This window comes from Lygodium microphyllum, chromosome 3 (genome assembly GCF_053477565.2).
Source record: "Lygodium microphyllum isolate KBCC chromosome 3, Lygodium_microphyllum_v1.1.10, whole genome shotgun sequence".
NCBI classification, from domain to species: Eukaryota; Viridiplantae; Streptophyta; class Polypodiopsida; order Schizaeales; family Lygodiaceae; genus Lygodium; species Lygodium microphyllum.
In genome coordinates this window covers 121,400,826-121,421,653 of record NC_141137.1, presented here as the reverse complement: position 1 = coordinate 121,421,653, position 20,828 = coordinate 121,400,826, and the positions used below count along the sequence as shown (strand labels likewise).

General features: G+C 40.8%; 1 protein-coding gene across 5 annotated transcripts; it reads left to right on the top strand.

Annotated features, from left to right (window-relative positions):
- The first annotated feature begins 636 nt into the window (after positions 1–636).
- LOC148038833 (nuclear poly(A) polymerase 4-like) lies at positions 637–6,390 on the top strand. 5 transcript variants are annotated; one of them, XR_015690327.1, is made up of 13 exons: positions 640–1,512; positions 1,605–1,682; positions 1,812–1,919; positions 3,073–3,135; positions 3,220–3,381; positions 3,522–3,635; positions 3,811–3,873; positions 3,975–4,304; positions 4,429–4,593; positions 4,765–5,526; positions 5,712–5,785; positions 5,865–5,971; positions 6,045–6,390. XR_015690327.1 is itself a non-coding variant. In XM_087674723.1 (13 exons), the coding sequence occupies exons 2-13, from the start codon at positions 1,411–1,413 to the stop codon at positions 5,887–5,889; spliced, it is 2,046 nt and encodes a 681-aa protein (XP_087530849.1). In that variant the 5' UTR covers positions 641–1,204; positions 1,303–1,410; the 3' UTR covers positions 5,890–6,390. The 5 variants fall into 5 exon arrangements, 3 of the variants coding, with proteins under 3 accessions (XP_087530849.1, XP_087530848.1, XP_087530850.1); XM_087674723.1 differs by having other exon boundaries at positions 641–1,204; positions 1,303–1,512; positions 5,865–6,390; XR_015690328.1 differs by having other exon boundaries at positions 637–1,512; positions 5,719–5,785; positions 5,865–6,390.
- The last annotated feature ends 14,438 nt before the right edge of the window (positions 6,391–20,828 follow it).

The following is a 20,828-nucleotide window of genomic DNA, read 5'->3' as shown; positions in this document are numbered from 1 at the left end:
TGTGGATGCTTCAATGTCTACTCCACATAGCACACGTGCAAGTAGGTAGAGTTGAGTGTGCTTGTGCTTCATATAGATAACAAGTTTTACACAAATTCCAAGTAATGGATGATGACAACAAATATAAGCTTTTTTGTGAGGGAAGGGCTACACATACCCTAGGGTGACAGTGGCCACCCCCCTACCCACCCACCTACCCGGTGAGTGCACCTCACTAGGTATGTGGTGTCTCTATGAGGAGAAGCTCATGATGTTGAACACCATTAGGAAAAACAAGGGGAAAAAGAACCCCCTTTTTTGCACGTGGGAAAAATGTGAAAGGCATAGATTGTGATTAGGCAATGGGCAGATACATCTGACTTGGTGGTGGAGTGACTTAATGGATCATGGTCTGTAGGGCTAGATATATTTCGGGAGAAAAGGGGAAAAAGTGATGGAAATGTGAAAAGAGAGAGCATGAGTGAGGAAGGGGGAAATAGGGGAGATCACATCACATCCTCAGGCAAGAGCAAGGCTCGATCAAAACGAAGGGTTCGTCAGGGCCGGTGGAAAGGAGGGCTAGGCCCCTAGGGACCCATAGCAATTTGCAAAGCAAAGAAAGTTCAACGAGACAAGAGGAAACAGGAAAAGCACAGACACAGAGAGAGAGAGAGAGAGAGAGAGAGAGAGAGAGGAGGACCCAACAACATTAGCCTACTTAGTCGGGCGGATGTGGAGTTGGTGTGTGTAGGTGGGTGCAAAATCATTTCTCTTTCTCTCTCTCTTTCTCCCCCCTCCCCCTCCCCCTCCCCGCCCTTCCCCCCGCCCCCCGCACGGTACACAGCAGAGGGCCAACCGAGCCCAGACCAGCAGCCCGGCCGCCCCCTGTGCACCATCTCTCCTGCAGGTCCCGACCTTGCCTGCCGGCTTTACCCTCCCTCTTCCCGTACCCCATAGCTAGGGTTAGGTATTTCCGCAGGTTGCTCCCCCTTGCCTTCCGTTTCTGGATTTGCTCCCGTCCTGCCGCCAAGATTGTCCTACCGCACAGACGCAGACAGGATTCTCCGGCGAAGGTCGCGCAGTGTGTCGCCTGAAGACATCGGTGGAGAAAAAGAGGAGGGAAATTCGTGGGAACCAGCGGGCGGCCGATTCTTCTCGCCCACATGCGTTTTTGTGTTCCAGACCATCGACATCCGTTGAGGGGCTCTTTTTGTTGCTTGCTCAGGTTGAGATCTAGGGTTTGGTCCTGAGCACTAAACTTCAGATTGGGGTACATATCCTTTTCATGGTGGGAGTTTGTGACCCCTAGCATCTGGGATACAGATCTACAGAGTTGTTGCTGCGAAGGACCAGTCAGCCACATTTTCTCTGTGTTTTAATTACGGGTTTGGCCGAACCTGAGGTCCGACGAGTTTGGTTGTAGTGGAGGCAATGACGGCAGAGAGTAATGGACGCCACTTTGGTGTGACAGAACCACTTTCCACCTTGGGTCCAACGGAAGCTGATCTTGCGCGAAACCAGGATTTGGAGAAGGTTCTTGTCTTAACAGCCGTGCTTGTCATATATGTATTCCCGTTAGTTTGTTCGCCCTTAACACAGTCTACCTCGCTTGCTGCCTCCTGCAGTATTTAAGGAGCGCTGGTTTGTATGAAAGTCAGGAAGAATCAGTTCTGCGGGAGGAGGTCCTTGGACGCCTTGATCAGGTGATTTATCTTTCAGTCCAACAGCATCGAGGTATTTGTTTTAAAATGGCTAGCGAGTGAGAAAATCAACCAAAGTTAACTGTAGTCCTGTGTCTTGGATTCATAACCCTTACCATCGTATGTTTTTAGATTGTGAAAACATGGGTGAAGAAAATAAGCCTAGACAAAGGCTACAGCGAGCAGGTTGTTCAAGAGGCTAATGCAAAAATCTTCACATTTGGCTCATATCGCCTTGGGGTAAGTTTCCTTTGCTGTTGCTTAGATCTCCACAAGCGGCCTTGTATTTCAGAGTGGTGATAATACTTTCTGATAACGGCAGAACTTTGTAAATTTGGTCTATGTCGAGTGGTTGACCTTCTGTGCCAGAGAAAAATTGCAAGTCAAATTGCAGAGCTGGCAATGTCTGGTCTTCTAAATGCCCATGCTTTTACTTTGACCAGGCTGCTGGCTAATTAATGCATGAATGGCAGTCAGTGAACAACCAAACCGATTGCCATATCATTTATTTGACAAGTCTTTGGCAAAATGAAGATGGTTATGGCCTGGCATTTGAGGGAAAGTAAGACCAAATTGAAGAGGGCTTTTTTTTGTTTGAAAGCATCTCCATTCTACTTCGAGCACCTCTTCAAGGCAGGTGGCTGACTAAGTATGGGTGGAATTTCGTGTAGTCTGCTCATGAATGGGAGAAGCTGTGGTGCATCCTATTTCTGATATTTCTTAAGTGAGGGGCTGAATCACAAAAATTTAGTAGGTCGCACCTAAATGACTTCAGCAGTGCATGATGTCTGTTGGAAATTCAGTATTGCTTGGGTAGGATCCATGGTTCTCTCAGTTGTGTATCAGCGATGAACAGGGAATATGTTTATATAACAATGTATTACAAATTGAGGCCTTTTGAAGGTCAAGCTCAGGACGTTGCAAAGATCAATGGATACTGGCAGGGAGCAGATTATGGCTTCCAAGTGATGCAGAGGAACTCCTCCTCTCAGAATATCAAGGCTCTGTGCATCAATCAGCAAATGCATGACTACAGATGCACTTTTTGGCATCATTAGTATCATGTCCCTGGGTAGCGGCCATTCACCCTTTGCAGTACTATCTGTTGTGTCATTCTTGGAGTATTCTTTCTTGAACTTGAAACAAAGCTTTGGAGTTAGTAGCTAAATTTGGAATGTACAGTGTAAACAAACTTATGACTTGTGACTACACTCAATTTATTTTTGAGTAAATCAAAGTTTTAGGATGAACAGTTTGAGGTAGTCCTGTTAATACATGTATTGTATTTTCTTAATGTACATGCAAAATCTATTTTCTTAATGTGTCTAGAGAGGAGTTCTGTATCCTCTGGCTGAAAGTTAAGTAGTCGTTGACTATCAGACTTGCTTTTCAGGTCCATGGTCCAGGAGCAGACATTGATACACTTTGTATTGGTCCTCGACATGCCTCTAGAGAGGTAATAACAAATATGTATACTGTTTCAAGTGGCAGACTAAGAAAGGGCACTTTATTCTTACTGATCTGTTTTGTCTTCTGACAGGAAGATTTCTTTGTTACGCTACATGACATGCTCATGGATATTCCAGAAGTAACAGAACTTCACCCTGTCCCAGATGCACATGTCCCAGTGCTGAAATTTAAGTTTAATGGAATATCAATTGACCTCTTATATGCAAGGCTGGCCCTATGGGTGATACCTGAGGTATTGTTTGGTTCAGACAATACTAGATGGGGCAATTTAGTATGCATTAAATTTATTGGCAGTCATAGAGCTAAAAGAGGTGAGCAGCTATTCAGGTTGCGGTCTCATTGATGACATTGAGTTTCCCTCCTCTTCTGCAGGATTTGGACATATCCCAGGAGTCCATACTCTGCAATGTTGATGAGCAGAGTGTGCGAAGTCTGAATGGCTGCAGGGTTACCGATCAGATTTTGCGTCTTGTGCCAAATATTCAGGTCCCAGTTAATGAAAGTGCAGCTATCTAGGTTAATCAAGGAGTCTGGGCCAGTTTGATTGGCTTGATAGTTTCTAGGTTTTCTGATTGTCTTGATAGTTTTCAAGTGTTATCATGGGATTGTGCAGGCACAGTGCTATCTTGTTTGATTTTCTAATTGTTTGTTGTGAGTGCAGCACTTCCGAACCACTCTTAGATGCATGAAGCTTTGGGCTAGGAGGAGAGGAGTTTATTCTAATGTATGCCTTTTGCAGTTGCAATTATCTGCAAACATCTAAGGCTTGCTATCAACAATACTTGTTTGCTGCACTAATCTATTATCTAATCAATGGATGTGTAGGTGACTGGATTTCTTGGTGGAGTCAACTGGGCTTTGTTGGTGGCACGTATATGTCAGCTGTATCCCAATGCTGTGCCTAGTATGCTGGTATCACGATTTTTTCGTGTGTACACCCAGTGGCGGTGGCCAAACCCTGTGATGTTGTGTGAAATTGAAGAAGGTTCTCTAGGGCTTCCAGTGTGGGATCCCCGAAAATATCCCAGAGATCGAACCCATCTAATGCCAATAATTACACCTGCTTATCCCTGCATGAATTCAAGCTATAATGTCTCGACCAGCACACTTCGTGTTATGACAGAACAGTTTGAGAATGGCAATGAAATGTGCAAGGTCAGGTTATTCAAAGTTGTGTTTGTGGTTAGGCCTTTCTGAGGTACATTGTTCAACAATAAAACATGTTATTTCACAACTAAGTAAATAGCTTTCCAATTCATTGTATTTTTGGATTCAACAGGCTGTTGAGTTGAAACAGGCAGATTGGAGTGCTCTGTTTGAGCTTTATCCATTTTTTGAAGCCTACAAAAATTATCTTCAGATAGATATTACTGCAGCGGATGAGGATGATTTGCGAACATGGAAGGGTTGGGTGGAATCTCGTCTAAGGCAGTTGACATTAAAGGTGAGTGCTGCTTTGCCACAAATGCAGTTGATTCCTTGAAAACAAATCCGTCTTTATTATGTATTTTGTTAAGACATTGGTCGAGTTTGGTTGGCTATCTGTCTGCTGAATCAGCCACTATCATGTAATTTTAACACATTGCTGGAGTTTGGTTGGCTGTCTACTGACCAGATTGAACGTGATACGTTTGGTATGCTTCAATGTCATCCTTATCCTTGTGAATATGTGGATACCTCTAAGCAACTGCAACACACTGCTTTCTTCATGGGCTTACAGCGCAAGCCTGGTGTGCCTCCACAAGAAGGTCAACAATTTGATATTCGCGGGACAGTTGAGGAGTTCAGGCATTCTGTTAACATCTATGTCTATTGGAAGCCTGGCATGGAAATCTATGTTTCACATGTACGTAGGAAGCAGATTCCTGTTTATGTGTTCCCAGATGGCCAGCGCCCTGTCAGGTCTCAAAGAGTCACAGGCCGGCAATCATCTTCGCCTAGTCAAAAAACATCTGCTTCATCGAGCAATCCATCAGCAGGGGCAGATGATGGAGGGGATTCACCTGGCAAAAGAAAGGCTGGCAGCTCACCAGATAATACTAAAAGACAAAAGGGTGCTACGGATGACTTCCCGATTACAAGGACAAATTCAACCAGGTCAGAAGAAGGGTCTAGCATTAATGAGTTGCGTGCTCCTGTAATGCAAACCTCTAGTGGGCAGATGACGTCACAAAGGGTTATGAATGGGCAGTCAAGTGTCACCAGTTCTTTATGCAGAAGTGGATTTAGAAACATTGCTGTCAACGGCTGTAACTTTGATGGAGGCTCCTCCACCAGATCGTCCAGTGTAGAGGCCACAGGTCCTGGGAGAGGTCAAGGATCAGGGTCTTATGCCACATCTGCTCAAAGCCAAAATGGATATATTGATGAGCTGGAGGTGTGTCTCTTTATTCAAGTTTTCTAAAATTTTACTTCTGTTCTATGATACGTTAGTTTTGATCTTCAAAGTTTCTGTGCAAACATTTTAGTTTACTCATGTTGAAGATATTGAGACACAGTACCGGTTGGAATATTTTGGTTCCAATCTTTTTGTTTTTCTTTGGCTTTTTATTGTTGATCAAGTCTACAGTGACAATGGATACTGTCTTGGGGGGTCCCAGTAAAAAATCAAATGATGGTCGAAAGCCGGTGATCAGGTTAGTTGTTTGATCTCTGATCAATTTTCCTGTCTTTGAAGTCAATAACATGATAACAAAGTCTGTCTTGTGTTTGCAGATTGAGTTTGGCCTCGACAGCTTGATACAAGAAACTCAGGTTGATGGCTGCTCAGCTGATCCGACGCTTTTGGTGTTGAGCTTGATTTGCTTGGTTCTTCAGATTCTGTAAGTGTTACACAACCTTTGTTGTGTTCTTAATTAGAAACGGCAATGCATGCTGTCTAGAAGTTTTGTGCAGATGCATGGAGCGAAGACATTTGAAGGATCAAGATCTGCGAGGCAGTTTAGATGTTTGAGGGATGAGTGTCAAGAGGGGGTGGGATAGCGAATGAATAGTGGAGCCCTAGGAAAGCCACAGCATGGTGTGATGGGTCAAGGCTCACAGGTGCTTGTGGTTGAAGTCAAGACAGTCCGTTCCTTTCAGGTAGTGCAATATAGAGTTAGGAGGGAACCAAGTTTTGACAGCTAAGCTAAATTACATCGCTTTTTTCTTGGGGCCACGTCTTTGGTCAAGAAACGCTCTCTGCCCCCTTTACGAGGGATGGCACTTTCTGTACAAATTTGTAATATATATGTATTGAACATCTCTCTTCCATGTTTTGGTTCTTGTTAATTTATGGGGGTCAAATAAGATGTTAAGCAAGAATAATATTATGTTGAATCAAAGCCCATTTTAGAATAACTGTATTATGATGAAATATCTTGCTTTGGGGGTGAAGATGGATAGCAGTGAGAATGGATTTTGTGCTATTGTGCACAGTTGTGTGAATATCCCCCAATGAAGTTTTCAACCTTCCAAATTTTTGATAAATGTATCAAATTCTGGAGTGGCCATTTTTTGATAGTCATCTAAGGTCTGCACTAAAATATGTTGTTCACAAGATTGAGGACAGAGCCCATAAAAATATGTTGTTCACAAGATTGAGTAGTGTCTATAATTTGGAAACTGATGCTGCTTTTGTAAGGCATCTAATTAAGCTGTTGTGAACTTCCAGAGTGCTGAGTAAGATTGTAAAGGTGTGTCAATATAGGGCATTATGGTTAAGTTAGTGCATTTTGTAGCACAAATTGAAATAATTATTATTTGGTGCTAAGTGTTTTTGAAATGAGGGACTGACTGAAATGTTCATGTGAGTTTTTAAGGTGATTTAAAAGCCCATCTGACAGAAGTATTCGAATGTACTAGAGAACATAGATGGTGCACAAGTACTTTGATGGGCATTTTAATTTAGACATTAGGTGTATCCAAGAAGCTCAAGTGTTGCATCCTTGGACATTTGGATGGGTGCAGAGCAGCATTGGTCATAGTGGTCATGAGGTGACTTAGTGTAAATGCTCTAAGAGCATTCAGATATCGGGGAAATTAAGTCCTATTAATAGGACTCATGAACATATTGTGCATTCATTTTGTGACCATCACTCTTGGACAATTGGCCCATTGGCCAAAGCATTTGTATCCTTAGGATGTAGCTCCTAGGCATATGGAGGTGAGCTCATTTAGCTCTATGGTTAGGTGAGTTTGATGTTCAGTCCCTTCTTGTTAGGTACTTGTGCTTAGCTTTATATTGGTAGGTTTATGTTGGAGTGATATGTATGCATTGAGTTTGGTGGTATTGATGGAGCTTTGAGAGCTACCACTTCGAGGCTATGGTAGATTGTCATAAGTAGTTGAGATCTTGAGGTAAGATTTCTCTCATGTCAAGCATGGTTATTGGTTTGACATTTGATGTTAATATTGTCATTATTTTTAATACTAATGTAACATTATATGGTATTATAGTTTGACATGTGATGCTTAACCTTAGATATTTAGAAAGATGTTCTCTTGCATTCCTTAAAAAACAAAAAAAGACTTCATATTTGCATTTAATACATTGTTTATAGTTTTGTGATCATATGCATCTCACGACTCTAAATAGTATAAATTCTCTCTCAATCCTCTCTCTCTCTCTCTCTCTCTCTCTCTCTCTCTCTCTCTCTCTCTCTGTGCGTGTGTGCGTTTGCACCCTTATCATTGTGACTTCTTGTGGAGTCTCCTTATGATGTACCTATTCTTATCAAACCTCACTCAAAGGATGCACAATGGACTTTTCCCAATCTTTAGCCCATGCTTGGGTAGTGTCCCAAAGCATCTTCTTTCATTAAATCTAATGAAGATTTGTCACTAATGGTGATTTTCCAAGCTCAAATCAAGGATGTGTAATGGTAATTAGTCGAGATGGGCACTCCATTTTTCATTTGTGTGGGGTAGCCATGAAGACATTACCTCTCAACTCAATCCCTTAAAGGAAGAAATATAGTGAGACAAACATTGATTCATGATTGGCCAAATGGATGGCTTACTTTGATTTGCATTAGTTTGATAATGCTCATGATGTTAGATAGATACAAATCATGTTACAAGGGAACATGTGTGCTTGGTGAACAGAGCTATGTCCCAAGCAAGAAACATGGGTAGATTTTTAATTAGTTTTTTTTGAAAGTGTTTTATAATCGATGATTTGAATATTTTCGTAAATTATATGAGCTAGGCATATGGAAGAAGAGCTTGGATTCATATGCATAAGAATTTAAAGATCTTTTACACAAAATAAGAGCCTTGGACAACTCTCATACGTTGCTTTATGTGCAATATCTTTTTAGATTGTTGTTGGACTACTAGAATGAGATCTAGAATTCGATATATTCATTGGAGGACGCCATAAGTACACAAGTTTTTGATGATACTTGGGTTGTGAGTAGAGATAGTCAGTCAATCGGTGATTCCCATCGAGTTGCCTCTGTCTTTAAGCCAAAAGAAACCTTCTATCCCAATAGTAACTTATCAATTGTCTTTAGAGTTGTGTAAATAAAAATGGTAGTGTAAAATCACTTATAATGAGAATCACACAGAGGGTCGTTGCTTTGCTTACTATCAGATGGGCCACTTTTGCGACGATCGAGAGAGTTTTTAAAATAAGAAGGTGAAGTCTACTTACAAGACTTCAGTAAACACTCTCAAAGCTTTAAGTAAAATTTTTTAAAAATTTATAGAGTGAATATTTAATTAATGTAAGTGGTTGCAATGGTTGTTTCATGTATAAAATTGTATTTGGCTTGCATGATCCTTTAAAGGTCACTGTGTGTATAAATGGCTACGAAGTTATAGTTTGTTTGATAATTACTCTACTCATAAATTTATTTCTTAGTTGATGTAGAAATTATAGCTCTATAACAGTACTCGTTGATCGAATTTATCGTATCTATTATGTGGACGGGGTCATTGTGGATCATTGGGACTAGATGATACCAAGTTTGGATCTTTCATCCTAGCAATACCATTAGCTTATGGACTTTCAACTTATGAGTCTTAGCCATATCGATTATTCTTTGCACATTGATTATAAAACTCATGTACTCTCATTTGAACTTGATGGTCCTTATCACCTAATCGAGGATAGTTTACCCTCCAAAATTACAAGGAGGTGGGTGCACAATGGCTAAGGTTTGTGCTGCCTCTACTCTTGGATCGAGTGTGATCTCCTCAGGCTCCCTCATATATGATTTTAACCTTGGAATTTGATATATATATTTTTGATCAAAATGTTATTACTTATATATGTTTTATTAAAAAGTTTAATAATTTAAATTTTATTTATAATAATAATAATAATAAAAATGAGTGAATAATAATTTAACTTTTAATAAAAATGTAATTTAACTTTTATTTATAATAATAATAATATTAACAAAAATTTAAATATAAGTGAATATTTGGATCTAATTTTACATGAATATATTAATGTCTTTTTGAATGAATTACTTGATGGACCTTCACCATCTCATAGTACTTCAAAATATAGAATTGAGATGTTGCTTGATAGACATCTTGTCTCTTGGCAACCTTATAGATTTACATTGAAAGAGGAGGACGAGGTCGCTAGACAACTTTACATTTACCTAGCAAAGGGCTTTATTGAGCCAAGTAAATCTTCATGGGGTGCGTCTATCTTTCTCGCTAAAAAAAGAAGGATGGCATGATATGCTTTTTTGTTGACTATAAAGATCACAATAATGTGACCATCAATAATAAATATCCATTATTTAGAATGGATAATCTTATAGATTGACTTTGTGGAATGCAATATTTCACTAAAATCGATCTTAGGTTTGGTTACCATTAAACATGTATAGCTTTAGAAGATGTCCCAAAAATTGTGTTTTAAATGCAGTATGAAAATTATCAATATTTGGTCCTATATTTTGGATTGACGAATGCTCTTGCAACTTTCTAGTAGATGATAAATGATTTATTTAGTTCGTATCTTGGAAATAGGAGAATTGTTTTCCTTGACAATATCCTTACTTGTAGAGTAAATTGTTGAAGGAATATGCGAAATATTTGAGTATCGTCTTATGTCTCTTAAAACGAGAATAACTGTTTGCAAAACTATTCCATTGTGAGTTTTTTCGTACGGGTATGTTATATCTTGGATATGTCATCTTGATTGATGGAATTTGCATTGATCTCGAAAAGGTTTGAGTAGTGCTTGATTGCTCTATTTTGGGGGCTATTAGGCAAGTAAAATCGTTTTTAGGTCTTATTAGATTTTTTTGGAAGTTCATAAAGGAGTATGTTCAAATTGTTGAACACTTTATACATTTGTTTTAATGGTATTTAAAGTAAGAAAAATCATATTACTCATTAGGGGAGATTTGGACTCAAGTTTGGGCCTTGTAAGAAATTCCACCTCAACATAGAGAGGTAATTTAAAAATTAATAAAAATGGTTTAAAATTGAAAATTTTAAGATTCAAAGGACAATGGAAGGATTTGGAAGATTCAAAGTAGAGTAGCATCTAGCAGGTGATTTGAAGACCCTAAAGTGCATGTATAATGTCTCAAAAGAAGGGGCCAATTCAAAGAGCCCATGCATATATTGCATGCATGTTGCAAAGGAACTTGACAAAAGGGATTGGAAAAATGTATCCAATAAGCACGTCAAAGATCCAAGTTTGAGAGCAGTTTTAGATATTTCCTTATCTCGAGTCCATATTTGCACAATGCATAGTTTGTGCAGGATCATTTAGAAATTACTTTTCTTGTATATATGTTTTGCTTGGACAATGTGACCTAGGTCTACGCAGGCCAAGGCAATTGCAACACTTGAGACAAAGAAGAAAAGAATCGTGGGAGAATTCTCATGCATCAATCAAACGTACTATGTGGTGACAAACTAAACAAAGGAAAGGAGAAACTTGGATACACATAACCAATAATTCCTCATAAATACTTGAGGTGTTTGTAAAAATTTTGACATAGAGGAACACTCATCAATTATCTATTTTTGGAAGAAACATTTTACATAACAAATATGCAATTCGCTTCTTTCGAAAAACCACTATTCTTGAGTATACAATAATGAAGCTCACTCCTCTACTCATGGCCTCTTTGAAGACGACCCAACTTCTTCTTGTAATTGTTGCTCTAGTTTATTTAAAGATTGTTGATCAATTTTTCGAATTAATCTACTTCTAAGCAAGGGCCTCTTTCCATATTTTGCAAGCATATTGGGATCCTTGATCTTGGTCATTAGCTCGAATGATACATACGCTAAGTGGTATTTGGCATGTAGTTTCTGGAAACTAGAGCCTTGACAAAGAATTCTCATAGCTTCTTATTTCTCCAAAAACATTATTTTGTTTGCATTTCATCTAATAGGATACCCTCCAAGCTATCTTGACAAGGTCTTCAATGCAAAAAGAGAGAACTCTGCATTGTCCCTTGAGAACTTGTGGTGGAATGCAATGAACTTTGGAAAAGTGAGCCTTTGATATAATGGCCCAAGGTAGAGTCATTGCCTAAACCTCCCTTTCGTTTGCTAGTTGCACAGCCAATGTAGCCATCTTTGTACGTGATAAGTTGAAAAATAACAAACATACCTAGTGAATCTAAGGAAAATATAACGAAAATCAATATGGTATTGAAATGAACATAGTTTGTGAAACAAACCTTTTGATTTTCATCTAAAACAAGAAACTCCTCACTCCATATTTGAATAGATGATTGGTTGATTTGCAAGGATTTAGGAGTCAAGTCCTTGTTTGATCTATCCAAGTGAGAAACATTCAAATTTTTAATGTTGCCTCGAACTCTTCCTCTGAAGGAATGGATAACTCATATCGGAGTGCATCCTTGTATATCATAGTCAAAGTCTCCACTACGGAGAGGTATTCCATTTCCTTGACATTTGAATCCAAAAGCAGATACTTATCCCAAGCTCATACAATAAAATTAGAATTTACTTCTAAATTCTGTGCAAAATGACTAGGCAGTAGTCCTCCTTGATGTTAAAAAGGACTTGGATATCGAACATGAGAACATATTGCCTTTCGTCACCAATAGGGAAGGAGGGGAGTAGAGCTATGGGAACTTCACCAACATCCTCCTCAACCTCTTGCTCAACAATAGAATCCACCACCTTTGTGTTTACCCTTCTCAAAGCTTCCATAGCAAATTGAGCACTTTTCTCCCTCTCATCAGCCACATCTATTGGTTGTGAAACCTCTTGCACTCCCTCTGTTTTCACTTCACAGGGCTCTTGTGTATTTTCTAAGTCTTGGGCATGCTCTTTTCCTTCATCCCCTAGCAACACATGTAGAAAGCATACAAAGTTGTAAAAGTGCTTGACAAGATGACACTTTTGATTGTGTGTAAGGCATTGTAGATCTGCCTTCTTCATGCCCTCAGGAACCCTTAGCACTGCCCTATAGAACTTTTTCCTTTCAGGCTTATCAACAAAGGCATCATTCATATAAATATACTCCAGGCCCTCGATCGGAACCTCTCTAGCCAAATGTCTGCTCCAAAAAAGTAGCCTCATGTTCCTCGAGTAGACTCGCGAGGCCTTGATCCATTCCTTTGTAGAGGCATCGATAGAAAACACTTGGGATACTTGTGGTAGTAGATGCTCTTGTCCAAATCAACCAAGGAAACCTACAAGCATCTCCTTAGGACTATGTCCACTCCTCCTTGGCTCTTGTGTGTTGGAGTGCTAGGAGTGCCTTCAATACTAGCAGGCTCTTGTGTCAGAGCGTTAGGACTAGCTTCACTCCTCACAGGCTTAGGAGTCCCTACCATATGCTGCAACTGTGTAGCATCCATATTTGTAAACACAACTATATGAGAAACACCAATCGAAAAAGGGGAACTTGAATAACACCCGCAGGGGGGGGGGGGGGGAGTCTCAAAATCTCAAGCCTCTCCCCCCTGTGTTGTGGGGGTCCTTAGCAGTTTGGGGCAGGGTGGACCCGCACAATGCGAGGGGGGTGGGATTCAAAATCTTGAGGTCCCCCCACGTTGTGTAGGTCCTAGGGCGGTTTGGGGCAAGGCAAACCATCACAAAGTGAAGGTGGGGGGTTTCAAAATCTCGAGTTCCCCCCCTCCCCCCTCGCGTTGTGTGGGTCCTTGGTGGTTTGGGGTGGGGACAAGGAAAAACAACACAATGCAAGGAGAGGGGATTCAAAATCTTGAGGCCTCCTCCCCTTGCATTGTGCTAGTCCTTGGTGGTTGTTTTGAGATGAGGGGACCGCACAACCCAGGGGGGGGGGGGAGATTCAAAACCTCGAGAGCCTCCTCCCCCCGGTGATGCACCTGCACTCGTTACTCACTCTCAACACAGCACAGAAAGGTAACACAATATGTGAGAGCAAGGTATACTCTTGTATTATTCAATCAAAGAAACAATACAACATGGGCATATCCCAAGACTACACCCTTCTGACGCAGCACATAAGAGGGTTCACCACTGGGTATAGGGAATCACACGTAGAGTGGAAACCAAGCAGGGCTCAAAGTCACTACTACTCCCTATATAGGTGTTTTCGGTGATAACACCATGGTATAGCTACAAAGTCCTTACACTCACCCCTGCTTATTGGATTGTTGTCCTCAGCAATCTAAGGGTAGCATTTATTTGACTCATCCAAGGTCTTAGCACAGCTTTTGCTAACAAGCTAGCTAGCATTTGCTGGTCTAGGACTTGGTGAGATGATCGCGGGGTCTTAACACAGTCGATACTACCAGACTGGTCAATATCTGTTGCACTAGGACTTGGGGGTCTTAACACAGCTTTTTTCTAGAAAGCTGGTCAATGTCTGCCCATCTAGACTTGGTAGGGATCTTTGGGTTTAATGTGTTTGGGTTACCATGCGAGTCCACCCTTGACTCAAGTACATTTGAGAAGTGGAGGCGTTACTGGGCCTATGATTGAGAACTATTTTTTTGGAGAGGCTCAAGGGGCATTGAAAGGAGTAGTGGGATTCTCCTTGAGCCAGACAACAAATGCGTCTTTGCCATGTTCGCACGTCTCCGCTTCCGAAATCGAAGTGGCTTCCTTGAGGGGATGCCCATGCCACTTGGTGAGATACTCAAGGTATCCTTTTTTTTTTCAGCGTTGGAGGAATGCTTCAACTTTGAAGGGACCATTGGAATGGAGCATTAGTACGCGTTGTCCCCATTGGTTGTCGGGATAGAACCTGCGCAGAAGACAAGCATGATAAGCATTATGAGCACATATACTTTCTAGCAGGTCGAGTTTGTAGGTGACTTCATTCAACACTTGAGTGATGCGGTGGGTCCGTAGTAGCGGTGATTGAACTTGGGTCTCATATTCTTTGGGAGTGACATATTCTTAGAGCTGACTAGGACCATACCACCTTTAGTAATGCCTTTCTCTTTTTGTTGGCTTGCTCTATCATGGTGATTTTGCTTTGTTCTAGGCTTTGCTTGGCTGTCGCATTCCAATCTCTCAATTTCTTCAAGAATTCCTTTGCATCTTGATCTTCAGCTTTGGCCGCTCCAGATGCTAAGGCAAGGGGGGTGATGACTTCTTTTCCTGTGGCCAATTCAAAAGGTGTGTAACCCGTGGTGGAGTGGATGGAACTACTGTAGTGGAATTCCAACACATCAAGGTACAAGACCCAAAATTTTTGGTCCACTTGGGTGTAACTCCTGAGATAATCTTCAATGCTGTGGTTGACTTGTTCTATTTGTCCATCTGTTTCAGGGTGGAAGGATGATGAGAATCTCAACTGTGTTTCCAGAGTCTTGAAGAGTTCCTTCCACATGCCACTCATGAATCTTCCATCTCTATCTGATACTATGGCTAAGGGTAGGCCATGTAGTTTGAACACATGTGTGAAGAAGAGGTGGGATACCTCTTTGGCATTTAATGGTGGTTTGGCAGGGATGAAGTGGGCTTGCTTGGAGAAATAGTCCACCACTACAAAAATGATGGTGTATCCATGGTACCCCACGTATGAAGTGATACCTCACCTCAATGTGTTTTGTCTTCGCATGGAAGACCGGATTCTTGGCTAGCTGAATAGCACTCATAGAATTTGAATGCAACGTAGGGATAAAATCAATCCCAAGGTTATGAACCAAACAACCCAACCATATGGCCTCCTTGTAAATCACGGTGTTTGCAACATACTTGGCCTCAGTGGTAGATAGAGCCGTCCACTTTTGAACCATGGACATCCAAGAGATAGCACCTCTAGCATATATGAATATATAGCTAGAAGTGGACTTCTAACTATATGCATGTCCTTCCTAATCGGAGTCTGTGTACCACATAACTCATGTATCTTGGTTGCTATAGCAAATACACATATCTGCTGTGCCCTTTAGGTATCTCATGATACCCTTCATGGTATCCCAATGCTTCTTGCCAAGTGTAGCCATATAGCGTACCACAATACCAACTGCGAAGGCAATATCTAGACAAGTGGATATCATGGCATACATCAAACTGCCCATAGCTGATGCATAAGGGATCTTGGCCATCTCGGCCCTCTGCTCATCTGTCTGTGGACAATCAGCCTATGAGACCTTCACATAAGAAGGCAATGGACAACCAATAGGCTTCACATCTTGCATGCGAAACCGCTCAAGGACTTTATGAATGTACTCCCTCTGTGAGAGGTAATTTTGTGCATGTCTTGGTCCTATTCCAAGGCTTTCTTCACTAACTCCATGAAGTTGATATTGACCACACTAATGGCTTTCAAGTTACCATTATGGCTCAAGACATTTGCTATCTTGTTGGTGGAGCCTGGCTTGTGTTTTATCTCCAAGTTAAATTCAACTAGGAAGTCTAGCCTGTTAACCTTTAAACAAACAAGGTGAAAAAGTAAAAAAAAAAATAAAGTAGAATATGATTTATTTTAAGAGTGCTGGGCTCTCACCCGCGCAATTTGTAAAGGTAGATGGGCGGTAGGAAGGAAGCTAGGAAGATAGGAGGAAAATGGGAAAAAGGGCCTAGGCCACGGCCGACCATGTAAAAAAGGGGATAAGGGGATGGCCACACAAAAGGGATTTAGGGTTTTGTATATAAAGTTGAAAAGTGAATGGGAAGTGGATTCTTATGTGTGGCCAAAAGTGGCTCTCCTCCTCTTCTTCTTCTTCTTCTTCTTGCTTGCTTGAGCTTGTGCTTGAGAGAGGGAGTGTGAGAGTGTAAGGGTGAGGGACCGGGGAGGAGAAGCTCTCCATCTTCTCTTCTCTTCTATTATCTTGTCTTGCTCACGGAAATGGAGCTTGGAGCGTGGAGCTTGAGGATGGAGCTCGCTTGAAGCTTGCACTTGGATCGTGGAGCTATCGGAGTACTCGGGAGAGGAGGTAACTTGATCGGGCATGGAGGTAAGCTCACTACACCCATAGAGATGGATGGTGCATCGGCTATGTGAGAGGTAGCCATTAGTGCTCGGCTTGGAATGCTTGAAGCAATAAGCGGTCTATGGGTCTTGGTGGTTGAGTGAGAGCTCCCATACTAGGAGCTTGTTTTGCTGATAGCTTAGGTTAGGATTTGAACTATTTGAGGGAGATGTTGTCGGTGAAGAGTACTTGCTAGCATTTTCTTCTCATGTGTGCTCCACCTAGTTTCAACATATGTGAACTTCTTGGATTCGTAAGCTATAGGGTGGCCTTCTTGCACTAGTATGCCCCTAATGCCATAATCGGATGCATATGTGGAGATCTCAAAGGGTTTGGTGAAGCTTGGTACTTTCAAGGTAGGGGTTTGGCTCATGCATTTCTTCATTTGTTCAAAAGCCTCTTGTTGCATGCTGCCTCATGTAAAGGTGTTACCTTCTTTGGTGAGGTGGGAGAGTGGTGTGGTGATGAGGTTGTAATCATAGATGAACCTTCTACAAAATACTGTGAAGCGGAGGAACTCCCATACTTCCCTCACAGTCTTTAGTACATGTCATTTTTGGACAGCTTCCACTTTCTTAGGGTCCACTTTGATACTAGCTACTCCTATAATGAAGCCTAGGAATTCTAACTATTTTACTGCAAACTCACATTCTTTTGGTTTGGCATATAGCTTATGTTGCTGCAGCTTCTCAAAGACTAAGCATAAGTGTTGCTTGTGTTCTTCTAGGGTCTTGCTATAGACTAGTAGATCATCAATATAGATAATGATAAAGACATCTATCTCGGGTCTAAAATTCCATCCATGAGGCCACAAAATGTGCCTAGCCCATTGCTTAGGCTGAATCCTAAGACTAACCATTCAAAACTACCATATCAGGTGTGGAAAGTTGTTTTAGGGATATCTTCTTTTGCTATGTAGATCTGATGGTAACCTGACCTAAGGTCTATGGGGATAAAGAGTACTTGGCTTCGTATAGCCTATCTAAGAGGTCCTCTACCAGGGCATCTGATATTTTTTTTAATGGTGATTTTATTAAGGGCCTTATAATCTACACACAATTTAAGTCCCCCATTCTTCTTCTTAACAAACAAATCTGGGGCACCAAAAGGGGATTTGTTGGGGCATATGAAGCCTTGTTCTTCTAATTCATGCAACTGCTTCTTCAATTCCATGATTTCCGTGTGATTCATGCGATAAGGTGCTCTAGTTAGAGGGGAGGATCCTAGAATGAGTTTGATTTTATGATCCACATCCCTTGTGGGTGGTAGGCCCTTGGGTAGCTCTGCTGGCATTACATCTTTGAACTCTTCAAGTATCTCTGCCACTTCTATGCTATTGGTTTGATGTTTGGGCTTCTCGGTGTCCTCTTGCTCAATGGGTCGAATCATACATAGGTAGACCATGTCTCCTTGCTTGACTGATTTCTCCACTTGCTTGGCACTGCACGTCATGATGCATGACCTAATAGGGTTCCCTTGACTCGGTGTTGCTTGAGTTGGCACTCCTCATTGATTTGGGCTTGACTTCACTATTTGCATGAAACTCCTGGCTCGTTCTCCTTCATTTGTACTTTGATTGGCGTCCTATCTGTGGCAACTGCATTCTTTGTAGGGTACTCTGACACCTTCTCCTTGCATATCTAGCATCATCTCATTAACTCCCTTTCCAAACATTGCAATAACATATTTTTCATAGAATTCCAATCCTAGGATAACTTCAAAATCATCCATGGGGATTACTAAGAAGTTGAGTTTTGCTTTCCATTTTCCAGCTTCTACTTGTACTGCAAAAACCTATTTCACTTCTTTGGCCTCTCCTTGTGCGAATGTTACTATTAATCCTTCCAGGGCCTTAGACAATTTCAATCCATGTTTGACTGCGCATTTCGGGGTGATAAAGTTGTGAGTGTCCCATGTGTCCACCATGATAGCTTGATTCCCTTCTCTCACTCTGCCTTTGATGTATAGGTGGCAGACTACTGCTACCTGGGCTCACCATGCATTGGGGTCGTGCACTGACTGTCCCCACTCTTGGGTGGTGCATGACTTCATCACTTTTGCTTGGGATTTCTTGGATGCACAGGGGTTCTCGTTCCTCTTCTCCATGCGTGCTAGTGGCATTCACCCTCGACCCGCTTGATGAGGCTGTGTCTTCCATGGGGAATCTGTTTCTATTGGGACTTTGTAAAGGATGTTACATCATCACTTCTCTATGCCATTCAACTCTATTAAGCTAACATTGTGGCAAGCACTAATGCAAATAGGACTCAATCATAGTCTTAATGTGTGGCCAATAAAAATGGTGAGTAACCAAGGCCAAAGTCTAGTGTATGCAAGGGTGTCCAACACACAATGCATCATGATAATCATATATTGTGGATATCGTGATCATTGGACGCACATATTGCCTTTGTTAAAAAGTAATCCATTACAAATGGAATACTTTTTTTCTTTCTTTCTTTCTCTAGCCAGCTTTTAGATGTCTAGACCACCAAAGATTCCTAGGCTACTAGATCCCTCTTGAAGTAGTTACTAGATCTTACCAAAGTGAAGATCATTTTGGCAACACACACACACACACACACACACACACAAGGCAAAATTCTAGAGAAGGGAAAGGCACTAACTTTGTGTATTCAAGTGAGAATATTACCAATCATATTGGTTGTGCCCTTTCTATATCAAATCTCAAAGTTAAATTCTTGCTTAACCTCCACCCATCTTGCCTTGTGGCCATGGAGATCCGGTTTATCACAAAGGTATTTTAATGATTATTGGTCCAAATAATAAATCAAGCACCATATAAATAATGACACCATAGTTTAAGCACATGGATAATCACCAACAGTTCATTCTCTTGAGTGGTGTGACACATTTGGGCATAAGTGAGCTTACGACTCTCAAGTGCGATAGGTCAGCCATTCTGATAAAGAAAAACACCCATAGAATAATCACTCACATCCATGTGAACCTCAAAAGATTTATTCAGATCGATAATTTGCAACATCAATATAGTAGTAACTAGTCATTTCAATGTTTGAAAACATTGATCAAGTTCACTAGTCCAAACAAGTGGTGGCATTAGGGGAGACTTGGATTTCCATGGCCTCTCACATCCATGTGAACCTCAAAAGATTTATTCAGATCGATAATGTGCAACATCAATATAGTAGTAACTAGTCATTTCAATGTTTGAAAACATTGATCAAGTTCACTAGTCCAAACAAGTGGTGGCATTAGGGGAGACTCGGATCTCCATGGCCTCTCAACCAATAGGAGGAGAGCTACCATTATGGTAAAATAGATGTTTTCCAAATTTGAAGTCTTTTATCTCGTTTTTATAGATTTTTGAAAAGAAACATTTTAAGGTATTTTTGGAGTATAAATTCGTGGAGACACAAGAAACAAGAGATGTTGGCACAATTGAAGATAGTAGTAGATAGACACATTTCTTGTTAGTCCGCACAACCTTGCAGTATCCTGGTCATTTCCTTGAAATTCTTGAATGATACATTCAAATGCTTTCCCTTCAATGTAGTATCCCTCTCTTTTTCCAAAAAACTCAAACATTTCAACAAAGTGTGTGTTATTTCTTCATTTTTCTACAAGCTTTTTCAATTCTATTCTCTCTTTTTACTTAATGTCTTGTTTTGCTTCATCTTCTATGTCAATGGAAGCCTCACGTCCTCAAGATCCCTCCTCTTTTATCAAAGCAATCACAATCTACAATAATTTTGATCTTGACAACAATAGGTGGATTCCTACTACCATCTCTATTGGTAATTGGGTTATGTTGTAGACAAGGAAGAGAATACGACATGGAAATGAATTCATTGACACCTCTACAAGGGGCGAATCAAGGATTTCAAGGTCGAAAGATTAGGGAAAAAAATCAAGGAGGTGCTTATACAAGATGTGTATATGCACTCCGAATTGCATTTGCAGAACTGGCCTATTGAAGTGCCACACCATAGACCAAACTGTAAGTTCAAAAAATTTCGATAGGCTTGAAACCAAGTTTTTATGTTTCAGGAATTTACTATTTGTTTAGGGTTGACAATATATATCCATCAAATCCTGAAGACTGGCAACCTATTGAAAGCATACTTGGAATCTTTTATACTAATCATTGCTCTATTTGTTAGAGTAATCGTGCAAAATGACCTCCAACAGGTCATTGGACAAGAATGGTTTTTTAAAATGACAAATTTCACAATGCACCATTAAGCATAATAGGATTTGGATCTCTCAGTCCTTTTCCACTCCTAGCTTTGGATAGTGTAGAGTGGCGAATCTCGGAAGTGAAAACATATGAATCTTATAGATT